We start from the raw sequence: 25313 nt of genomic DNA on the forward strand, positions 1-25313 counted from the left end.
CATTTGCAATAGTTAATTTTCAGCACCAGAGGTGTTGACTGGCAGTAATTTGGTTACCCTTCATAATCTCTGCTTCCCTGGCTTGTGTACATTTTCCATACCCCGCCCTACCTGTAAAGGGGCTTGGAACATTCTTTAGTGTTGTGTGGCACTACCACCTTGTTAAATGGGATAGATTCAGAACAGATCTAGCAGCTCAAAACTGGGCATCCATGAGGCGCTATGGGCCATCAGCAGCAGCAGATTTGTATTCCAGCACAATCTATAACCTCATGGCCTGACATATTCCTCGCTCTACCATTACCAACAAGCCAGGGAATTAACCCTGGTTCAATGAGGAGTTTAGAAAAGCATGCCAGGAGCAGCACCAGGCATACCTAAAAATGAGGTGCCAACCTGGTGAAGCTACAACACAGGACTACATGCATGCTAAACAGCGGAAGCAACATGCTATAGACGGAGCTAAGCGATTCCACAACCAACAGATCAGATCAAAGCTCTGCAGTCCTGCCACATCCAATCATGAATGACGTTTGCCAATTAAAATACTAACAGGAGGAAGAGGTTCTGTGACCATCCCCATCCTCAATGATGGCAGAGTCCAGCAGTGAGTGCAAAAGACAAGGCTGAAGTGTTTGCAACCATCTTCAGCCAGAAGTGCCAAGTGGATGATCCATCTCAGCCTCCTCCCACTATCTCCACCATCACAGAAGCCAGTCTTCAGCCAATTCGATTTACTCCACGTGATATCAAGAAATGGCTGAGTGCACTGGATACAACAAAGGCTATGGGCCCTGACAACAACCCGGCTATAGTGCTGAAGACTTGTGCTCCAGAACTAGCTGCGCCTCTAGCCAAACTGTTCCAGTACAACTACAACACGAGCATCTACCCGACAATGTGGAAAATTGCCCAGGTATGTCCTGTTCACAAAAAGCAGGACAAATCCAATCCGACCAATTACCGCGCCATCAGTCTACTCTCAATCATCAGCGAAGCGATCGACAATGTCGTCGACAGTGCTATCAAGCGGCACTTACTCACCAATAACCTGCTCAATAATGCTCAGTTTGGATTCCGCCAGGACCACTCGGCTCCAGACCTCATTACAGCCTTGGTCCAAACATGGACAAAAGAGCTGAATTCCTAAGGTGAGGTGAGAATGACTGCCCTCGACATCAAGGCAGCATTTGACTGGGTGTGACACCAAGGAGCCCTAGTAAAATTGAAGTCACTGGGAATCAGGGGGAAATCTCTCCAGTGGCTGGAGTCATACCTAGCACAAAGGAACATGGTAGTGGTTGTTGGAGGCCAATCATCTCAGCCCCAGGACATTGCTACAGGAGTTCCTCAGGACGGTGTCCTAGGCCCAACCATCTTCAGCTGCTTCATCAATAACCTTCCCTCCATCATAAAGTCAGAAATGGGGATGTTCGCTGATGATTACACAGTGTTCACTTCCATTCGCAACCCCACAGATAATGAAGCAGTCCGTGCCTGCATGCAGCAAGACTGGACAACATCCAGGCTTGGACTGATAAGTGGCAAGTAACATTCGCACCAAACAAGTGCCAGGCAATGCCCATCTCCAACAAGAGAGTCTAACCACCTCCCCTTGACATTCAACGGCATTACCATCGCCGAATCCCCCACCATCAACATCCTGGGGGTCACCATTGACCCAGAAACTTGAATCCCCCACCATCAACATCCTGGGGGTCACCAGTGACGAGAAACTTAACTGGACCAGCCACATAAATACTGTGACTGCAAGAGCAGGTCAGAGGCAGGGTATTCTGTGGCGAGTGACTCACCTCCTCACTCCCCAAAGCCTTTCCACCATCTACAAGGTACAAGTCAGGAGTGTGATGGAATACTCTCCACTTGCCTGGATGAGTGCAGCTCCAACAACACTCAAGAAGCTCAACACCATCCAGGACAAAGCAGACGCTTGTTTAACGCCCCATCCACCACCTTAAACATTCACTCCCTTCACCACCGGCTCACCGTGGCTGCAGTGAGTATCATCCACAGGATGCACTGTAGCAACTCGCCAAGGCTTCAACAGCACCTCCCAAACTCGCGACCTCTACCACCCAGAAGGACAAGGGCAGCAGGCATATGGGAACACCACCACCTGCATGTTCCCCTCCAAGTCACAAATCATCCCGACTTGGAAATATATCACCGTTCCTTCATCGTCATGGGTCAAAATCCTGGGACTCCCTACCTAACAGCACTGTGGGAGAACCTTCACCATATGGACTGCAGTGGTTCAAGAAGTCGGCTCACCACCACTTTTCAAGGGCAATTAGCGATGGGCAATAAATGCTGGCCTTGCCAGCAATGCCCACATCCCATGAACGAATAAAAATTAAAGATGCTATATAAATGTAAGTTGCTGGTACTGCAACAGTAAAGAAAGTTTTTTGCTCTCTGTTTTCCCCCCGACCCCACCCAACACAAACAAGGATAAGGTTGGTAAGAGTGTGAACACCATTGAACTTTCTCTGAATGGAATGTTCTACATTTACAGCGCTCTGAAGACAGCAAAGATGAATTATTAAATGAACAAGTAATACTGTTCTTAAATTCAATTTTAGGGTCTACATATACGAGGTTAATCTACCATTCACCATTCTTCAGGGAGATAGAAAACAAGCTTTTGCATTAATCTATTGTAATTTAATAAACTATTTTAATAAATCAGGTCTGCTTTAAAAAGACACAGCGACGTGAATTAAGATCTTTTGTTCCTCCCATCTGTTCTTAAACTAACTTTTCTGAACAAAAGGAGTGTATGGGCAAATCAGGTTTCATTGCAAGTCAGTCATAAAGCTGATTATAGAGGTCATCTACAGCTAGCAAGAATGATCCAATTTATCCAGATGCAAGCTCCTTAAAACAACCTTGATTGATCAGACTGATTTATAAAAAAGTCTAAAACTGAAAATAAGTCTAACATTTGGATCTGGATACAAAAATAATAGCAGTGTTTGCTGATGATAGCAAATTAGGGACATAACAAACTGTGAGGATGAATCCAGGACAGACAGGTTACCGGAGTGGACAGATAGGTGGCAGATGCACATCGGTTAAGCGATACATGAAGCAATATATTTTGGGGAAAAGAATCGCAAAAAGAAATATACCTTACTCCGTTAAGAATCTTAATAGAAAAACAGATGTGCAGAATGTTAAAGTGGGATTGCAGTTAGAATAAGCCAAATGGGATTCTGTTTAGATGCGTTAAATACAAGTTCAAGGAGGCGATGTTGAACTTGCACATGACATTGATTAAACCAAAGTGTTGGCCAGGGGCTGCAGAAACTACTGAGTTTATTCTGAACTGCTGACACACAGGCAAAAGCAACTTTTGAACTGAAGTAACCTGAGATTCTAAACTGCTGACACACAGGCAAAAGCAACTTTTGCACTGAAGTAACCTGAGTTCAGTCGCTGGCCTGAGCTGGCTGGAACTGATTTGAATTAGCTAAGTTTTGTGAAAGACAATGGAGATGTGATAAGACACAAGTACTTATTTAGAAAAGGAGTAATGAGGTAATGCTACCTAAGTCCTTGGGACAGAGCCAATGAGGAGAAGACACAGACTAGGCGAGCAAGCCTAAACCAATGGGAGAGAGACAGCACAGCTTGAAGAGATAAGATTCGGAATAAGAATGAAGAATCTGGGGCGTGGAGCCAGCGAAGACTCCGGAGACCAACCATCGCGGAAGTGGAAGAACCTACGTCAGGGACGTAGGGACGACGTTGAAAGAGAGAACGGAATGCCTGGTCAGCGTCAGCTCTCCTTTTCGGGTATTAGCCTTTATATTCTGTGACCACTCAGGGAGTGTCAGAGAAACCTAGCGGGTGTGCGTTTAGATCGCATTTTGGGTATAAAAACTGTATAACCTGGTGCAAACTACATGTCCATATATAACCAGGCGTATAAGCTATATGTATATGATCTAACGACGTGAATAAAGCGAATTGAGAGTTGAGCGAGAATTGACTCTTCTCCTCTTTCTACAAAGCCAATAACCGTAACTGGTGACCTCCGGTCAACAAAAGTATTGATTGCAGTTCTGGGGTACGGGGCTTGGGGTTGTAGGAGGGATGTTACAGCCATAGAAAGGGTACAGCAAAGATTCAATAGAATGATAGCAGGAATGAGAACATAGTTATGAGGAAAGCTTGAAAGAACTAAGCCTTCAATCGAACAGAGATACTTAAGGAGGGATCCAAGAGATGTTTTCAAAATTATGAAATGGTGAATATGAAAGATTGTTTCACAGGTTGGTCAATCAGTAGCAAAGGGTTATAAACTCAGGATTATCATTTGAAAATTGAAGAGGGAAATTAGAAGACATGTTTTTACAGACAGTTAATAAAAGGAATGCTTTACTATTGAAGTGGCTATTTAGGCAGAAACTACAACGTCATTTAAATGGGAATTGAATTAGTGTTTAAAAAGGCACAGAAATGGGATTAGAGTAGACAATTCTGGTTGAAGAGCTAGCACCAGCTCAGGACTAATGGGCCGAATAGCCTCTTTCTGTGCTGCATTTTCCTTGATTCTACTATTTATTTGCCTCAAGGAATTTCAAAAGATGTGTAATACGTAACCTGTTGCTATTAATCTTCATTTCCTTTGTTCTCTAAAGAATCATTGATAACAGGTGTTAGAATGCTCTAGCACTTTCCCCACTAACTTTAGGCTTAACTGGTCTAATTTCTGGGTTAATGTTTTTACTTTTGTGACTAGCAGGATAATATTCACTATCCTCCAATCCTTAGTTACAGCAGTTATTATAAAATGGCCCAGAATTTGCTGTAGCAGGGCAACGAACATCGTCTGCTGTTACTTAGACTTGCCCTTGCCCATTTAATCTCGATGATATTTTACGCTGCAAGTTGCTGGAAGAGCGAGACTGAAATGGCTCGGCACCCTCTACAGGGCATCTGGGACCTGAGTGAACAGGACAAGCAACTGTGTATCTCCTTAACCAATCAGATTGAAGGATTGTGAAATTAACTGCACATGGACTCTCAACCTTTGGCCCAAATGAACAGAGATACCACTAGAAAACCATCTGCCCTCACTCCAGTGAATAAAAATCTGGCTACTAACATCTCACTTAAGAAATTCATTCAAACCCTCTATCCCTCTAAGGGTAAACTTGGCCTTCCCGCACTCTACCGAGGACAAAGAGGTCTTGCTACCCACCCATCTTCAGTACGGACACATCCGGTCTTTCATTCCGTCCCCACCCCCACAGAAGAAAATCGGGCCCACCCTCATAGGAACATACGAACAGGAATAGGCCATTCAGCCCCTCGTGCCTGCTCCGCCATTTGATGAGATCATGGCTGATCTGTGATCTAACTCCATATACCTGCCTTTGGCCCATATCCCTTAATACCTTTGGTTGCCAAAAAGCTATCTATCTCACATTTAAATTTAGCAATTGAGCTAGTATCAATTGCTGTTTGCGGAAGAGAGTTCCAAACTTCTACCACCCTTTGTGTGTAGAAATTATTTATAATCTCGCTCCTGAAAGGTCTGGCTCTAATTTTTAGACTGTGCCCCCTACTCCTAGAACCCCCAACCAGCGGAAATAGTTTCTCTCTATCCACCCTATCTGTTCTCCTTAATATCTCATAAACTTCGATCAGATCACCCCTTAACCTTCTAAACTCTACAGAATACAACCCCAATTTATGTAATCTCTCCTCGTAACTTAACCCTTGAAGTCCGGGTATCATTCCAATAAACCTACGCTGCACTCCCTCCAAGGCCAACATGTCCTTCCGAAGGTGCGGTGCCCAGAACTGCTCACAGTACTCCAGGTGCGGTCTAACCAGGGTTTTGTTTAGCTGCAGCATAACTTCTGCCCCCTTGTACTCTAGTCCTCTAGATATAAAGGCCAGCATTCCATTAGCCTTATTGATCATTTCTGCACCTGTTCATGACACTTCAATGATCCATGTACCTGAACCCTTTGGTCCCTTTGGACATCCACTGTTTTTAAACTTTTTACCATTTAGAAAGTAGCCTGTTCTATCCTTTTTTGATCCAAAGTGAATGACCTCACATTTGTCTACATTGAATTCCATTTGCCACAGTTTTGTCCATTCACCTAATCTATCAATATCACTTTGTAATTTTATATTTTCATCTACACTGCTTACAATGCCACCAATCTTTGTGTCATCGGCAAACTTAGATATGAGACTTTCTATGCCTTCATCTAAGTCGTTAATAAATAGTGAATAATTGAGGCCCCAAGACAGATCCCTGTGGGACTCCACTAGTCACATCCTGCCAATGTGAGTACCTACCCATTATCCCTACTCTCTGTCGCCTTTCGCTCAGCCAGCTTCCTAACCAAGTCCGTACTTTCCCCTCGATTCCATGGGCTTCTATCTTAGTTAACAGTCTCTTATGTGGGATCTTATCAAATGCCTTCTGGAAGTCCATATAAATAACATCCATTGACATTCCCCTGTCCACTACTTTAGTCATCTCTTCAAAAAATTCAATCAGGTTTGTCAGGCACGACCTACCTTTCACAAATCCATGCTGGCTCTCTCTGATTAACTGAAAATTCTCGAGGTGTTCAGTCACCCTATCCTTATTTATAGACTCCAGCATTTTCCCCACAACAGATGTTAGGCTAACTGGTCTATAAGTCCCTGGTTTCCCTCTCTCTCCTTTCTTAAAAAGCAGAGTGACGTGCAATTTTCCAATCTAGAGGGACAGTTCCTGAATCCAGAGAACTTTGAAAGATTATAGTTAGGCCATCTGCAATGTGCTCACCTACTTCCTTTAAAACCCTGGGATGGAAACCATCTGGTCCTGGGGATTTGTCACTCTTTAGTGCTATTATTTTCTTCATTACTGTTGCTTTACTTATGTTAATTTTATCAAGTCCCTGTCCCCAATTCAATATTAGTTTTCTTGGGATTTCCGGCATGCTATCCTCTTTTTCTACTATAAATACTGACGCAAAGTAATTATTCAACATGTCCGCCATTTTCCCATTGTCAATGACAATATTCCCACTCTCAGTTTTTAAGGGGCCAACACTGCTCCTGATCACCCTCTTTTTCCTAATGTAACTATAAAAGTTCTTCGTATTGGTTTTGATATCCCTTGCAAGTTTCTTTTCATACTCTCTTTTTGTAGCTCTTACTGTTTTGTGGCCCTTTGTTGATCTTTGTATCTTTCCCATTCGCCAGGATCTGTGCCATTTTTTGCCTTTTTGTATGCCCTTTCCTTATGTCTTATACTGTCCCTTACCTCTTTAGTTGTCCACGGCTTTTTTTTGGGCAAGTAGAGTTCTTGCCCCTCAGGGGTATAAACCGATTCTGTATCATGTTAAATGTTTCTTTAAACATTTTTCACTGATCATCAGTCATTTTACCCATTAACAGATTTGCCCAGTTTACTGTGGACAGTCTCTGTCCACAGTAGTTGAAGTCGGCCTTACCCAAGTCTAGAATCTTAGCAGCTGATTCACTTTTTTCCCCTTTCAAACACTACCTTGAACTCAATCATGTTATGATCGCTATTGGATAGATGTTCACGCACAGTTAAGCTGTTAACTATATCTGGTTCATTACTCATTACTAAATCTAGTATGGTTTGCCCCCTTGTTCCCTCTCGGACATACTGCTGTAGAAAACTATCCCGGATACACAAGAAATTCACTACCTTTCTGACAATTGCTAGTCTGCTTTTCCCAATCTATGTGAAGGTTAAAATCCCCCATTAAGACCACTATGCCTTTGCTACACGCTTGTCTAATCTCTGCATTTATACATTCTAGCACTTCAGAGCTGCTGCCAGGGCTCCGATATACAACTCCCACTATAGTCTTAGATCCTTTCCTATTTCTCAATTCAACCCATAAGGTCTCTGTTGGCTGCTTACCTCTCGTTATATCCTCCTTTATCATTGAAGTGATTTCATCTCTAATCACTAAGGCTACTCCTTCCCCTCTTCCATTTTCCCTATCACTCCTGTAGACCCTATAACCCGGTATATTTAGTTCCCAATCCTGACCATCCTGCAGCCATGTCTCAGTAATAGCTATCATGGCATACCCTCCAATTTGAATTTGAACCTGTAGTTCATTTAATTTATTCCTTATACTCCATGCATTTGTATATAGAACTCTTAGTTGGGCCACACACCCTAGCCAGACCTTCAGCTTTGATGCTGGGTTAATCCCGGGGATGAGGGGGCGGACATATGAGGAGAGGTTGAGTAGATTGGGACTCTAATCATTGGAGTTCAGAAGAATGAGAGGCGATCTTATTGAAACATATAAGATTGTGAAGGGGCTTGATCGGGTGGATGCAGTAAGGATGTTCCCAAAGATGGGTGAAACTAGAACTAGGGGGCATAATCTTAGAATAAGGGGCTGCTCTTTCAAAACTGAGATGAGGAGAAACTTCTTCACTCAGAGGGTAGTGGGTCTGTGGAATTTGCTGCCCCAGGAAGCTGTGGAAGCTACATCATTAAATAAATTTAAAACAGAAATTGACAGTTTCCTAGAAGTAAAGGGAATTAGGGGTTACGGGGAGCGGGCAGGAAATTGGACATGAATTTAGATTTGAGGTTAGGATCAGATTAGCCATGATCTTATTGAATGGCGGAGCAGGCTCGAGGGGCCGATTGGCCTACTACTGCTCCTATTTCTTATGTTCTTATGTTCTTAATCGCCTTACGCCTTCTAGTTTTCACTTTATCTATAGTGCCTAAAATACACTCTCTTTCTGCTGCTCTACACTTTTCCCTTTCACTTGTTCTTGAACAACTGTTTGTACTATTTGTATTGTAAATTTCCCTTGGGTCTTCCCCTCCAGCTGAGCACAAACTTGGCCTTCCCTTTTTGCTGTAAAAACAAATCCCACCCCCAAAGAACAAATCCAGGAGTATTTCTCTGCCTCCCGAAGCAATAACTCACCCTCCACCCAATAAGCAGCAAATTTCCCCACACCAGCTGAGAACCATGTTGTACATCTTCTATCCCCCACCCTGAGCCTAATCTCTATAATGTTCACCCCCACCCACCAAAATGCTACCATGAAGGTGGTAATGTGCTCTGGCCCAGTGCTGTTCCCCCTCCTACCAAGAAAAAAAAACTGGCCCTGGCCCAGTGCCATCCAACCCTTACCCGATCAACAAATGTCCCTCTCCTCCACCCCCAATCCCCCACCGATTCTCCTCTCTCCCCATCCACCTCCTCCACATCCCTCCTGTGAAGATATGGGCCCTGTTCCAGTACCAAGCACCTCTTAATCGTTTTCTTTTGCTCCCTTGTGTCCAAACCCTCCTCCTGTCCTGTCCCTATCATCTACCCCCTCCTCCCCTCCCCACCCTAGGTCCAGTTTTCCCACTAACATGCTTTACCTGAATACCGGACTTGGTCTTGACTTTGTGTGCAACACCACAGGAGACCGACTAGTACTTAAGAACATAAGAAATAGGAGCAAGAGTAGGCCATACGGCCCCTCGAACCTGCTCCACCAATCAATAAGATAATGGCTGATCTTCTGCCTCAAATCCACTTTCCCGCCCGATCCCCGTATCCCTCGATTCCCTTAGGGTCCAAAAATCCATCTATCTCAGCCATGAACATATTCAATGACTCAGAATCCACAGCCTTCTGGGGTAGAGAATTCCAAAGATTTACAACCCTCTGAATGAAGAAATTCCTCCTCATCTCAGTCTTTAATGGCCGACGCCTTATCCTGAGACTATGCCCCCTAGTTCTAGACTCTCCAGCCAGGGGAAACAATCTCAGCATCTACCCTGTCAAGCCCCCCAGAATCTTGTATGTTTCAATGAGATCACTTCTCATTCTTCTAAAGTACAAAAAAATATTGGCCCATTCTGCTCACTCTCTCCTCACAGGAATCAATCTAGTGAACCTTCATTACACTGCCTCTAAGACAAGTATATCCTTCCTTAGACAAGGAGACCAAAACTATACACAGTACTCCAGATGAGGTCTCACCAAAGCCCTGTAGAATAGCAAGACTTCCTTACTCTTGCACTCCAACCCTCTTGCAATAAAGGCCAACTTGCCATTTGCCTTCCTTATTGCTTGCTGTATCTGCACGCTAACTTTTTGTACAAGGACACCCAAATCTCTCTGAACACCAATATTTTTCACATTGCAAAGGATTTGTAAAAATATTCAATAAATAACATTAAACCCAAGTACTATCTACAATAGTTTCTCACCATTTAAAAAAAATGTTTTTCTATTCTTCCTACCAAAATGAATAACTTCACATTTCTCCACATTATACTCCATCTGCTACTTTCTTGCCCACTCACCTAACCAATCTTCTATCCATGCTAATATATTACCCCCAACCCTATGAGCCCTCATCCTGTGTAACAACCTTTTATGTGGCACCTTATCGAATGCCTTTTGAAAATCCAAATATACTACATCCACTGGTTCCCCTGTATCTACATAGAAACATAGAAAATAGGAGCAAGAGTAGGCCATTCAGCCCTTCGAGATTGCTCCGCCATTCAAAATGGCGGAGCAGGCTCGAGGGGCCGAATGGCCTATGACAGATGACTCACGTCATTGCATCGCATTAAGTACCAGTCTCTTTACTAAGAGGAATTAATTGCATATTCCACATAAAATGTGCAGTATTTACAATGTTCGATACCTAATCTAGATCATGATCAACAAGATTATCCCACCTGCATTTAAGTCACTTCAAAAGCAGTGAAAACATGAAATGTCCTTGACACACAAGCACTTTTGTTCTGTAGATATTTTCCACATTGCAAAGGATTAAAAAAAATATTCAATAAATAACATTAAACCCAAGTACTATCTACAACAAATTTCCCAGTGTACCACAGATAAATACTTGAAAGATTTTACCTGGCAAAATAACCTGGTCTTCTCTCTTTTTTCAACTCCTTAGTCTCCATGGCAGAAGAATATTCGAATGCAGATTATTCTTTTCTTCCGTTCTGTGCAGTAAATTGCTTTTGCTTCCAGGTTTCTCGTCATCCACATAGAAATAGTGCCTGAAACGACACAATCTTGTAATTGAAAGACTGTTTCACAAACAGAATGATAGTAGGTAGTTATCGTTCACTTGGAGATGATCTTTACTCACAAACGCTAGTCGCATGTTTTTACATTATGCAAAACCATCTAACGCCAAGTTTTTTTTAAAAATAGATTGCACATCAGGTTAGTGTAAAGCAATTTTCACATTGTACTAATTAATGATAAGCAGTGCAACTGAACTTTAACTTTGTCATTTTAATTCAGTTCCCAATGGTTTGAGACCACCAAAAGCAGATGTTTGTTGTTTTTATATTATGTGTAGTGGGATGTTAGCATCGTAAGCTCTCAATATGTGACACTGCCATGATCAGGAACCAGGTCACCGAGATCCCACTAAGCCCAATGTAAAAGCAATAGTAGGGTGCAGCATGCAAGGATCCCCACAGGGCTAATGGTCTTAATTGCAGAGTACTCCAACAAGCATTCTGAATAAAGTGAAAAAAGGCCATCATTTAGCAGCTTCCAACGCCAAACACAAATAAAATGCATTAAATTGTTGATGATTAATTATAGTGACATGAAGCACATAATAAATAAAATGGTACAGTCATATTTCAAGGGGGAAAAACAGCAGAGATGATACTGAAAAATCAGTGATGCTTGTTGGGGTGGATCAGAAAATAACTAATACAGGCAGATGTCTCACCAGTTTGATATAAGTGGCAGCTGTTTTAGAAAGATCTGAAGAAATTATCCTGGGATAATTAAATAGAATGCATCCTATGTTATGGAGTTTTCCTTTGCCTGCTCAAAGTTGAGAATGACCCAGAGATTTGCAGCTTTATCAGTTCTGAGCTCAATTTTGCTTTTAAATTCTCGAAGTAAGTTTTTACAGAAAACTTTGCAGATATAAAGTTTGAACAAAGCTGATCATTTTATCAATGGCACACACTCAAACAGCAGCTAACTTGCAGCACTGATGCCTGAACTGGCACCTTTAGGTCATCTTCATAACTCATTTCAGCATAGGTCAGATCCAATTACTAAGCAAAAAAAAAGCTTGCAACTCTTATGGAATAAATGTGAACAGGAAATCAGGTTTCACATATCCTAGCATATAAGAGCTGAATTCCAGAGGCGAGGTAAGAGTGACTGCCCTTGACATCAAGGATGCATTTAACCGAGTATGGCACCAAGGAGCCCTAGTTAAATTGAAGTCAATGGGAATTCAGGGGGAAAACTCTCCAGTGGCTGGAGTCATACCTAGCGCAAAGGAAGATGATAGTGGTTGTTGGAGGCCAATCATCTCAGCCCCAGGACATTGCTGCAGGAGTTCCTCAGGGCAGTGTCCTAGGCCCAACCATCTTCAGCTGCTTCATCAATGACCTTCCCTCCATCATAAAAGGTCAGAAATGGGGATATTCGCTGATGACTGCACAGTGTTCAGTTCCATTCGCAACCCCACAGATAATGAAGCAGTCCGTGCCCGCATGCAGCAAGACGTGGACAACATCCAGGCTTGGGATGATAAGTGGCAAGTATCATTCACGCCAGATAAGTGCCAGGCAATGACGATCTCCAACAAGAGAGTCTAACCACCTCCCCTTGACGCTCAATGGCATTACCATCGCTGAATCCCCCACCATCAACATCCTGGGGTCACCACTGACCAGAAACTTAACTGGACCAGCCACATAAATACTGTGCCTACAAGAGCAGGTCAGAGGCTGGGTATTCTGCAGCGAATGACTCACCTCGACCCTCCAAAGCCTTTCCACCATCTACAAGGCACAAGTCAGGAGTGTGATGGAATACTCTCCACTTGCCTGGATGAGTGCAGCTCCAACAACACTCAAGAAGCTCAACACCATCCAGGACAAAGCAGACGCTTGTTTAGCGCCCCATCCACCACCTTAAATATTCACTCCCTTCACCACCGGCGCACCGTGGCAGTATCATCCACAGGATGCACTGTAGCAACTCGCCAAGGCTTCTTCAACAGCACCTCCCAAACTCGCGACCTCTACCACCCAGAAGGACAAGGACACCAGGCATATGGGAACAACACCACCTGCATGTTCCCCTCCAAGTCACAAACCATCCCGACTTGGAAATATATCACCATTCCTTCATCGTCGTGGGTCAAAATCCTGCGACTCCCTACCTAACAGCACTGTGGGAGAACCTTCACCATACGGACTGCAGTGGTTCAAGAAGTCCGCTCACCACCACTTTTCAAGGGCAATTAGCGAAGGGCAATAAATGCTGGACTTGCCAGCGACGCCCACATTCCATGAACGAATAAAAAAAAAACGCAACTCTGGGTTGTTAAATTATGTCTAGGTGCCAGCCGTGGCTCAGTGGTAGCACTCTCGCCTCGGAGTCAGAATATTGTGGGTTCAAGTCCTACTCAGAGACTTGAGCACAAAAATCTAGGCTGACACTCCAGTGCAGTTCTGAGGGAGCACAGCACTGTCAGTGGTGCCGTCTTTTTGATGAGCTGTTAAACGGAGGCACCATTTTTCCTCTCAGGTGAATGTAAAAGATCCCATGGCATGATTTTGAAGAAGAGCAAGGGAGTTTTCCCCCTATGTCCTGGCCAATATTTATCCCTCAACCAACATCAATTTAAAAAAATCTGGTCATTATCACATCGCTGTTTGTGGGACCTGTCTGTATGCAAATTGGCTGCTGCACTTCCTACATATCAGTGACTGCAATTCAGAAGTATTTTGTTGGCTTTAGGACGTTGTGAGGTCATGAAAGTCGCTATATAAATGCAAGTCTTTCTTTCTGAACTTGAATTTCTGCATGCAGGGAACTCTGTTCCAAGGTATGCCTGGGAGAATGAGCCACAGGCAGTAGAGTCAGTATACTGAGTTTTACTGCTGATACCCTGTGCAGATTGAGGTATAACACCAGCAAATTTTGTCATTGTACGAAGCCACAGCTTAAACTGTTAGGATATTTTGTGCTGTGAGGACCAACAGTCCAGCTGCATCTCTCCAATGAGGTAGAGTGGGCCATAGCACGGAAGCCATTTTCATGAAGTTCACTGATTTGCACAGCTTAGGTCCAGAAGCAAAGAAGTAGCTTTACTGCAGCATGCCAAATAGGCCTAAGATATGCCATCAACTGGCAGATATAGCTTTGTGGAACACCAACCACCATCAAAGCAAGGCGGCAGGCTAAGCTTTCTTTTAACATCTTTTCTAGTCATCTTCATAACTAATTTCAGCATAGGTCAGATGTGATTAGCAAGTTAAGGAGAGCATGCAACCTCTGTGGAGTAGATGTGGATGGACAATAATAGAGCTCATTATTCTCTAAAGACTTATGAATTAATTATTTTTTAATTCATAAGAAACTTACTAGTGTACACCAATGAAAGTAGTAAATGGTTCAGCATAGTTTTTTAGGTCATTTTCAGTGATTTAAAATCAGGTTACTCACAGGTGGAGGACTAGACACTTATTAAAAATGCTTATTTTTTGTGATAAACCCATTTTCAGCTGTATTAATAAAACTGCACCAGGTTATCACTCTTAAATACATGAATGAATATCTTTTATTGCAAAGAAAAAAAACGATTATGCTCCATTAAACTTCCGGATTGCGTGGCTCATGGGAGATTTCACGTTTTGTGATTATGCAAATACATTTTAGCGGAAATTTGAACAGTAACCTAACCGGCGCAATTTGCGCCCAATTACCAATTGCGCCCAAAGCGGAAACTCTACCCCTTGGTCTCTAGTGGCTCAGGTGAAAAGGTAAACAATCTTTGACATTGATATTAAAAACATGATTTTTAACAATGCAACTAGGCCATTGATGAAGATAAGAACTTCCAACTAATCATTCCTCAGGCGTTGTGACAAAATGACTGTTACGGATTAGGCTTTTAAAATACTTTTTTCTTTCAATAGTTGTACAGCATTTCCCATACATGGAGCTTGTCGCTCTCAAAAAGGAAATTTGCTCATGAGCTCTGCTCTAGCAGAGGCTACTACAGCCCAGGTCTAATATTAGTGCAACTGCAGTAAATTGTATATTAACATTTACATAGGATTCCAACCATATATTTGATCTGTTCTGAAAACAAATACACCACACTCAGGACTAGACTAGTACAATCTATGATTACTATGCATATAAACTGATTAACATTGGAGAATACAAAAAGGCAATAACTACAGATATCACATCAATACTTCAGAACCAAAGCCAACTAGACTGACATGTTGTAACAGGTTCTCAATTCATTATGGTTTCCCCAACCTGTTACAGAATTGATAATTGGGACACTGCTATGTAGTTACCAGGCATGATCATTTTTTGTGAACAGGCATGATACTTTTTACTGGAGACTACACCGGTTGACAGCAACATTAAAGATAGTTAAGCCATTGGAGCAGCCAGCTCCTAGGACAGGACTTTGAAACCCGTATATCTGTGCCTTCTGTGTCATTAGTTTTTGTGGGATGGAGATTTTGAGAACTATTTTATTTCTTTGGGCCTCATCTGGATTTCCCCCACATTTAAGCATTTTAACTAAAGCTATAGAGTATTTTTCACCAAATCATTCTGGTAAGTCAATGCCAGTCTTTATCTGCCTGAATGGGATATTGGTACTCAATCTACAGCACTAAGGATAACCTGCTTCGTCTATGCTCAGATGAAGTTTGGACTTTAACTGATTGATAACAATAGGATTGGTAACTTACTGCTCAAGACCAGTTAGTGAAGCAATGCAGCCAAACCTTACGCTTAGCATTCCTTTCAAGTTTCAAATGAAATGCTGTTTGTATGTAGACCAAGTATTGCCCTGACATGCCAATTGGAACTGAGTGCTTTCAGATCATCACGGCAATTGGTCAATGATAAATTCTAAGTATCACCTCTAGCTGAATAGAAAACCTGCCAAGTAACTTCCTTAACGACCACGAAGGAGAACACAACACTGTCAAGGTGGTCTGATGTTTTCCATTCAAATTAGCTTCTTGGTGGAAACTGAAGTTACAGATCAGGTGATGATGCACCTCGGGGCAAATCAAATTCCATCAACAGCTGTAATTTAATTGATCAGAAAGAGTAAATTTTATGCAATAAAATTAATAACATGGTTTAAGAATTTTACCAAATACTGTCATTTCCCTGTATTTTCTTGCCATATCACTGCAAACTAGCATTAGTCCATGGATTAAAACAGAAATATGAAATTATCCACTTTGGTAGGAAGAACAGAAAAGCGGAATTTTTTTTTTAAAAGGCGAGAGACTAAGACATGTTGGTAGTCAGAGGGATTTGGGTGTCCTTGTACACAATTCATAGCAAGTTAACATGCAGGTGCAGCAAGCAATTAAGGCGGCAAATGGTACGTTAGCCTTTATTGCAAGGGGGTTGGAATATAATAGTAAGGCGGTCTTGCTGCAATTATATAGGGCTCTGATGAGGCCACACCTGGAGTACTGTGTACAGTTTTGGTCTCCTTACCTAAGGAAGGATATACTTGCCTTAGAGGCATTGCAACGAAGGTTCACTAGATTGATTCCTGGGATGAGAGAGTTGTCCTATGAGGAGATTAAGTAGAATGGGCCAATATTCTCTGGTGTTTAGAAGAATGAGAGGTACTCTCATTGAAACATCTAAAATTCTTAGAGGGTTTGGCAGGGTAGATGCTGAGAGGCTGTTTTCCCAGGCTGGAGAGTCTAGAACTAGAGCGTCATAGTCTCAAGATAAGGGGACGGCCATTTAGGACTGAGATGAGGGAAAAGTTCTTCACTCAGAGGGTTGTGAATCTTTGGAATTCTCTACCCCAGAGGGCTGTGGGTGGTCAGTCATTGATTATATTCAAGTCCAAGATCGATAGATTTTTGGACACTAAGGGAATCAAGGGATATGGGGATAGGGCGGGAAATTGGGAGTTGAGGTAGAAAATCAGCCATGACCTTATTGAACAGCGGTACTGGCTCAAGGGGCCATATTTCTTACATTCTTACGTAGAACTTCCAGAGTCTGCATGGAAATTAATCGGTGTTTGTAAACATCCAAACAAAACATTGCAGGTTACAAAATGATCAAAGATATGGATTTTTAAAAATGATGAACCTAGTTTGGTATTCCTCATCTTAGTTCAACATTCTAATCATCTCAGTATTGTTGCCATTGAGATTTTTTTTTAAAAATCTGTAAACAGGTGATGCAACCAGCTCCACAAACAATGCTACATCAATGCAAATCTGTTCCAGACACTTGGGACACAAATAAATGTAGAATACTTAAGATACGACAAACAAATGGGACCTGTTGTGTTGTATTTTCTTTAAATGTGAGGCTGAAGCTAAATCCACAGCTCTGTCCTTGTTTTTTGGTGGGAGTGGCAAAATGCTACAAGGGCTTCCAAATACTAGGCCAGCTGCTAATTCACAAGAGACTCTTAAATCTCACTGTTAATTTCTGTTCCCCAATACAAAAAATAACAGATCAAGACATGTTTAAAACTAACATGCTTCCAAGAACAGTTCGCAATGTCCAAAATAATGACAGGCAACTTCTAAAAATGACTTAACATATCAGAATCCTTTACAGACATGCAAGACATACATTTCAAATCGACATCACTTTAATGTGATTAAAACAACTTTCATCATAAATCACGTTAACAAAAACTGCTACTTGACTTCAGTAGGACTGATGGGAGCTGATAAAACTTCTAGGCAGTCATAAAATATGTGCGATTTTATTTTTTGATTGGTTCGCAGCTTTAAATTTGGCACCTAAGCCCAGGAAGTTTCCAGGATGCAACAGTTCAGTCAGTGAGACGTGAGCTCAAGCGGCGGAACCCTTCCCAGTCTCATAATTCCCACCATTGCCGTTAGGAGCTCACGGCAGGATTTCGGTTATCAGTCAGTGAGCAAAGTACCTGTTGTACAGTCATCAGTTTCAACAGTTCCTCAGTCCCAGCCTAACCAAGGCCCTCCCCCTCTCTTTCCTTCCCCTTCCCTTCCCCCTCTCCATCCCTCCTCCTCCTCCTCCTCCTCCTCCTCCTCCCCATCCTCCTTCCTCACACCACCCCTCCCTCCCCTTCTCAACTCCCCAGATCCCTCCACTTCCCTCCTCTCCTCCTTCCCTTCCTCATTCCCTCCCTTCCAGCGCTTCCCTCCTTCTTCTCCCTCTCCCCCTCCCCAACACTCCCTTCCCTCCATTTCCCACTCCTCCCTCCCCTCCTTTCTCCCCCCTACCAGCCCTTCCCCCACTCTCCCCAACCAGCCCTTCCCCCCTCCTCCTCCTCCTCCCTCTCCCCAACCATTACGTTCCCCCCTCCTCCCCCTCTCCCCAACCAGCACGTCCCCCCACCCTCCCCAACCAGCACGTCCCCCCTCCTCCCCCCCAACCAGCACGTCCCTCCTCCCCCCCAACCAGCACGTCCCTCCTCCCCCCCAACCAGCACGTCCCTCCTCCCCCCAACCAGCACGTCCCTCCTCCCCCTCTCCCCATCCAGCCCTTCCCTCCTCCCTCCTCCTCCTCCTCCTCTCCCAATCCACCCCCCCCTCCTTCCCACCCCACACACCTCCCTACACCACCTCCTCCTCCACCTCTCTCCCACCCACAACCCTCCTCCTCCTCCTCCTCTCTCCACCCTCCCTCCTCCTCCTCCTTTCTCCCACCTCCCTCCTCCTCCTCCTCCCTCTCACTCCCTCCCACCACCCTCCCTCCTCCTCCTCCCCTCTCTCCCACCCTCCCACCTCCTCTCTCCCACCCTCCCTCCTCCTCCTCCTCTCTCCCACCCTCCTCCTCCTCCTCCTCCTCCTCTCTCCCACCCTCCCTCCTCCTCCTCCTCCTCCTCTCTCCACCCTCCCTCCTCCTCCTCCTCCTCCCTCTCTCTCTCTCTCTCCCCTCTCTCTCTCTCTCTCTCCCCTCTCTCTCTCTCTCGTCCCCTCTCCTCCCCTCTCTCTTCCCCTCTCTCTCTCTCTCTCTCCTCTCTCTCCCTCCTTCTCCCTCTCCTCCCTCCTCCCTCTCATCCCTCCTCCCCTCTCTCCCCCCTCCTCCCTCCCCCTCACACCTCCCCTCCACCCCACCTCCCCACCCCTCCCTCCCCTCCTCCCTCTCTCCTCCCCCCTCCCCTCCCCTCCTCTCACCCCATCCACTCTCCCTCCCTCTCTCCCCTCCTCCCCCTCCCACCTCCCTCACCTCCCCTCCACCCTCTCTCCCCTCACACCTCCCCCTCCCCCTCCCTCCACCACCCTCCCTCCCCTCCACTCCCACTCCCCTCACCCCTCCTTCCCCACACCCCTCCCCTCCTCCCTCCCCTCCCCACACCTCCCCTCCTCCTCCCTCACACTCCCCTCCACCCTCCCCCCTCCCTCCCCTCACAACCTCCTCCCTCCCACCTCACACCTCCCTCCCTCCCCTCACACCTCCACCTCCTCCCTCCCTCCCACCCCTCACACCTCCCCACCCCTCACCCTCCCCCACAACCCCTCCTCCCACCCCCCTCCCCACACCCCCCACCCACCCCACCACCCCCTCCTCCACACCCACCCCCCCACCACCCACCCCCACCCCCACACCACCCCTCCACCCACCCCCTCCCACACCCCCCACCTCACACCACCTCCACCCCCCCTCTCCCCCCACCCCCTCCCCCCCTCCCCCCCCTCCCCCACACCCCCCCCCCCCTCCCCACCCCACCTCACCCACCCCCCCACCCCCACCACCCCCACCCTCCCTCCCACACCCCTCCCACCCACCCCACCCCCCCCCCCCCACCCCCCCCACCACACCTCCCCTCCGCCTCCCCCCTCACACCCCCCTCCACCCCACTCCCCCACACCACCCCCACCCCCCACCTCCCCTCCTCCCACCCCTCACCACTCCCCTACCCCCCCCCCCCACACCCCCACACCCCTCCTTCCCCTCACCCCACCCCACCTCCCCACACACCTCCCCTCCTCCCCTCACACCTCCCCTCCACCCTCCCCCCCACACCCTCCCCTCCACACCACCCACCCTCCCCTCACACCTCCCCTCCTCCCTCCCACCCCTCCTCCCTCCCTCCCCTCCTCCCTCCCCTCACACCTCCCCTCCTCCCCTCACACCTCCCCACCTCCTCCCCTCACAACTCCCCTCCACCCACTCTCCCCTCCCCCCTCTCTCCCACCCTCACCCCCCCTCCACCCCTCACCCCCCTCCCCTCCTCCCCTCCCCCCACCACCTCCCCTCCACCCTCCCCCACACCACCCCTCCTCCCTCTCTCCCCCTCCCTCCCCTCCCCCACCTCACACCTCCCCACCTCCCTCCCTCACACCTCCCCTCCTAACACCTCCCCCTCCTCCCTCCTCACCCTCTCTCCCCTCCTCCCTCTCTCACCATCACACCACCCCTCCTCCCCCTCTCCCTCCCCACACACCACCCCACCTCCCTCCCCTCCCTCTCTCCCCACCTCCCTCCCCTCCCTCTCTCCCCCCTCCCTCTCTCCCCTCCTCCCTCTCTCCCCTCCTCCCTCTCTCCCCTCCTCCCTCTCTCCCATCACACCTCCCCTCCTCCCCTCTCCCTCCCCTCACACCTCCCCTCCTCCCTCCCCTCCCTCTCTCCCCTCCTCCACTCTCCCCTCCTCCCTCTCTCCCCTCCTCCCTCCCTCCCCTCCCCCTCCCCCCCCTCCCCCTCCCCCTTGCTCCCTCCCCCTCTCTCCCTCCCCTCCCCCTCCCCTCGCTCCCTCCCCCTCCCCCTCCCCCTCCCCTCACACCTCCCCTCCCCCTCCCCCCTCTCTCTCCTCCCCTCTCCCTCCCCTCCCCCCTCCCCCCTCTCTCCCTCCCCTCCCCCTCCCCCCTCTCTCCCTCCCCTCACATCTCCGCTGCCCCTCCCCCTCTCTCCCGTCCCTCACACCTCCCCTCCCCCCTCCCCCCTCTCTCCCTCCCCTCACACCCCCTCCCCCCTCCCCCCTCTCTCCCTCCCCTCCCCCCTCTCTCCCCTCCCCCTCCCCCTCCCCTCCCCCTCCCCTCTCTCCCTCCCCTCCCCCTCCCCCCTCTCTCCCTCCCTCCCCCTCCCCTCACACCTCCGCTGCCTCTCCCCCTCTCTCCCGTCCCTCACACCTCCCCTCCCCCCTCCCTCCCTCCCCTCCCCCTCCCCCCCTCTCTCTCCCTCCCCTCACACCTCCCCTGCCCCTCCCCCTCTCTCCCGTCCCTCACACCTCCCCTCCCCCCTCCCCCCTCTCTCCCTCCCCTCCCCCTCTCTCCCTCCCCTCCCCCCTCCCCCCTCTCTCCCTCCCCTCACACCTCCCCCCTCTCTCCCTCCCTCCCCTCACACCCTCCCCCCTACCCCCCCTCACACCACCCCCCTCTCTCCCCTCACACCTCCCCCCTCTCTCCCCTCACACCACCCCCCTCTCTCCCCTCACACCTCCCCCCTCTCTCCCCTCACACCTCCCCCCTCTCTCCCCTCACACCTCCCCCTCTCTCCCCTCACCTCTCTCCCCTCACACCTCCCCCTCTCTCCCCCTCACACCTCCCCCCTCTCTCCCTCCCTTCCTCCCCTCACACCTCCCTCCCCTCACACCTCCCCCTCACACCTCCCCCCTCACACCTCCCCCCTCACACCACCCCCCTCACACCTCCCCCCTCACACCTCCCCCCTCACACCTCCCCCCTCACTCCTCCCTTCCTCCCTCACACCTCCCCCCTCCTCCCTCCCTCCCCTCACACCTCCCCCCTCCCTCCCTCCCTCCCTCACAACACCTCCCCCCACCCTCCCCACACACCTCCCCCCTCTCTCCCCCTCACACCACCCCCCCTCTCTCCCCTCACACCTCCCCCCTCTCTCCCACACACCTCCCCCCTCTCTCCCCTCACACCTCCCCCCTCTCTCCCCTCACACCTCCCCCCTCTCTCCCCTCACACCTCCCCCCTCTCTCCCCTCACACCCTCCCCTCTCTCCCCTCACACCTCCCCCTCTCTCCCCACACACCTCCCCCCTCTCACCCTCACACCTCCCCCTCTCTCCCCTCACACCTCCCCCTCTCACCCCTCACACCTCCCCCTCTCTCCCCCCAACCTCCCCCCTCCTCCCCTCACACCTCCCCCCTCTCTCCCCTCACACCTCCCCTCTCCCTCCCCTCACACCTCCCCTCTCCCTCCCCTCACACCTCCCCTCACACCTCCCCTCACCCTCCCCACACACCTCCCCCCTCCCTCCCCTCACACCTCCCCCCTCCCTCCCCTCACACTCCCCCCTCCCTCCCCTCACACCTCCCCCCTCCCTCCCCACACACCACCCCCCTCCCTCCCCTCACACCTCCCCCCTCCTCCCCTCACACCTCCCCCCTCTCCCCCTCCCTCCCCTCACACCTCCCCCCCTCTCCCCCTCCCTCCCTCACACCTCCCCCCTCTCCCCCTCCCTCCCCTCACACCTCCCCCCTCTCCCCCCTCCCTCCCCTCACACCTCCCCCCTCTCCCCCTCCCTCCCCTCACACCTCCCCCCTCCCTCCTCTCTCCCACCCTCCCCTCACACCTCCCCCCTCTCTCCCCTCCCCTCACACCTCCCCCCTCTCTCCCTCCCCTCACACCTCCCCCCTCTCTCCCTCCCCCTCACACCTCCCCCTCTCTCCCTCCCCTCACACCTCCCCCTCTCTCCCTCCCTCCCCTCACACCTCCCCCCTCTCTCCCTCCCTCCCCTCACACCTCCCCCCTCTCTCCCTCCCCTCACACCTCCCCCCTCTCTCCCTTCCTCCCCTCACACCTCCCCCTCTCTCCCTCCCTCCCCTCACACCTCCCCCCTCTCTCCCTCCCTCCCCTCACACCTCCCCCCTCTCTCCCTCCCTCCCCTCACACCTCCCCTCTCTCTCCCTCCCCTCCCCCCTCACCTCCCCTCCCCCCTCTCTCCTCCACCCACACCTCCCCCTTCTCCCCTCACACCTCCCCCTCCCTCCCCTCACACTTCCCCTCCCCCCTCTCCCTCCCTCCCCTCACACCTACCCTCCCCCACTCTCTCCCTCCCCTCTCTCCCTCCCCTCACACCTACCTCCCCCCCTCTCTCCCTCCCCTCACACCTCCCCTCCCCCCTCCCCTCACACCTACCCTCCCCCCCTCTCTCCCTCCCCTCACACCTCCCCTCCCCCCTCTCTCCCTCCCCTCACACCTCCCCTCCCCCCTCTCTCCCTCCCTCACACCTCCCCTCCCCCCTCTCTCCCTCCCCTCACACCTCCCCTCCCCCCTCTCTCCCTCCCCTCTCTCCCTCCCCTCCCCCCTCTCTCCTCCCCTCACACCTCCCCTCCCCCCTCTCTCCCTCCCCTCACACCTCCCCTCCCCCCTCTCTCCCTCCCCTCACACCTCCCCTCCCCCCTCTCTCCCTCCCCTCACACCTCCCCTCCCCCCCCTCTCTCCCTCCCCTCACACCTCCCCCCTCTCTCCCTCCCCTCACACCTCCCCTCCCCCTCTCTCCCTCCCCTCTCACCTCCCCTCCCCCCTCCACCCACACCTCCCCCTTCTCCCTCTCTCCTCCCCCCACACCTCCCCCTCCTCCCCCCCACACCTCCCCCTCCTCCCCTCACACCTCCCCCTCCTCCCCTCACACCTCCCCCTCCTCCCCTCACACCTCCCCCTCATCTTCCCCCCCCTCCCCCTCATCTTCCCTCCCTCCCTCCCTCATCTTCCCTCCCTCCCTCCCTCCCTCCCTCATCTTCCCCTCCGTCCGTCCCTCTCTCCCTCACCCTCCCTCCCTCCCTCATCATCCCCTCCCTCCCCCCCTCATCATTCCTCCTCCCTCTCATCATCCCCCCTCCCACCCCTTCCCCTTCCCCTCCCTCCCCTTCCCCTCCCTCCCTCCCTCATCTTCCCCTCCCTCCCTCCCTCATCTTCCCCTCCCTCCCTCCCTCCCTCATCTTCCCCTCCGGGGCCCCGCACTCGGTCACTTACACCGCTGGGCTCACGGCGCGTCACTCCCACTGCCGCCTCGCCTCAGGCCCTTGTGTCTGGGTTGTGCAGCGAGTCTCCGCGGTCACATCCTCCTCCCCAGTCGGCTCGAGCCGTGCCCGAACGGCGACTGAATGTCAGCCTCGCATCGCGTGAGTCCTGGGCCGGGAGCCTCGCTCTGCCCGCCCCCGCGGACCGTTACTGTGATCAGCCGCAATCCCACCGCTCCCCGTCTGTTTACTCTCATCTGCGCATGCGTGCTCGCGACGTAACAATGAAGACGAACGTTCTGGCCAAGGTTCGAATCGAGTGCCAACTCATGGGAAAGTTGACCTGTCCTACATTGACCTGACCTACATTGACCTGTCCTACATTGACCTGTCCGACAGTGAACTGTCCTACATTGACCTGTCCGACAGTGAGCTGTCCGACATTGACCTGTCCGACAGTGAGCTGTCCCACATTGACCTGTCCGACAGTGAACTGTCCTACATTGACCTGACCTACATTGACCTGTCCTACATTGACCTGACCGACAGTGAGCTGTCCTACAGTGACCTGTCCTACAGTGAGCTGTCCGACATTGACCTGTCCGACAGTGAGCTGTCCGACATTGACCTGTCCTACAGTGACCTGTCCTACATTGACCTGACCTACAGTGAGCTGTCCTACATTGACCTGTCCGACAGTGAGCTGTCCTACATTGACCTGACCTACAGTGAACTGTCCTACATTGACCTGTCCGACAGTGAACTGTCCTACATTGACCTGTCCGACAGTGAACTGTCCTACATTGACCTGTCCGACAGTGAGCTGTCCTACATTGACCTGTCCGACAGTGAACTGTCCTACATTGACCTGTCCGACAGTGAACTGCCCTACATTGACCTGTCCTACAGTGAGCTGTCCTACATTGACCTGTCCGACAGTGAACTGTCCTACATTGACCTGTCCTACAGTGAGCTGTCCAACATTGACCTGTCCGACAGTGAGCTGTCCTACATTGACCTGTCCGACAGTGAGCTGTCCGACATTGACCTGACCTACAGTGAGCTGTCCTACATTGACCTGTCCGACAGTGAACTGTCCTACATTGACCTGTCCGACAGTGAGCTGTCCTACATTGACCTGACCTACAGTGAGCTGTCCTACATTGACCTGTCCGACAGTGAACTGTCCTACATTGACCTGACCTACATTGACCTGTCCTACATTGACCTGACCTTCAGTGAGCTGCCCTACATTGACCTGTCCGACAGTGAACTGTCCTACATTGACCTGTCCGACAGTGAGCTGTCCTACATTGACCTGACCTACAGTGAGCTGTCCTGCATTGACCTGTCCG

General features: G+C 49.7%; 1 protein-coding gene across 4 annotated transcripts in view; it reads right to left on the reverse strand.

Moving 5' to 3' along the window:
• LOC137321847 (nuclear receptor coactivator 7-like) overlaps positions 1-24206 on the reverse strand; it is a 116730-nt gene extending 92524 nt beyond the window's left edge. For all 4 annotated transcript variants that reach the window (XM_067984583.1, XM_067984584.1, XM_067984582.1 and 1 more), the window contains exons 1-2: positions 23972-24206; positions 10929-11077 (exon numbers count right to left, since the gene is read on the reverse strand). In XM_067984583.1, the coding sequence (XP_067840684.1) occupies positions 10929-10978 (50 nt within the window). In that variant the 5' untranslated portion in view covers positions 10979-11077; positions 23972-24206. The remainder of the gene's footprint in view (positions 1-10928; positions 11078-23971) is intronic.
• Positions 24207-25313: the final 1107 nt, after the last annotated feature.

This window comes from Heptranchias perlo, chromosome 5, assembly GCF_035084215.1.
Source record: "Heptranchias perlo isolate sHepPer1 chromosome 5, sHepPer1.hap1, whole genome shotgun sequence".
NCBI lineage: Eukaryota > Metazoa > Chordata > Chondrichthyes > Hexanchiformes > Hexanchidae > Heptranchias > Heptranchias perlo.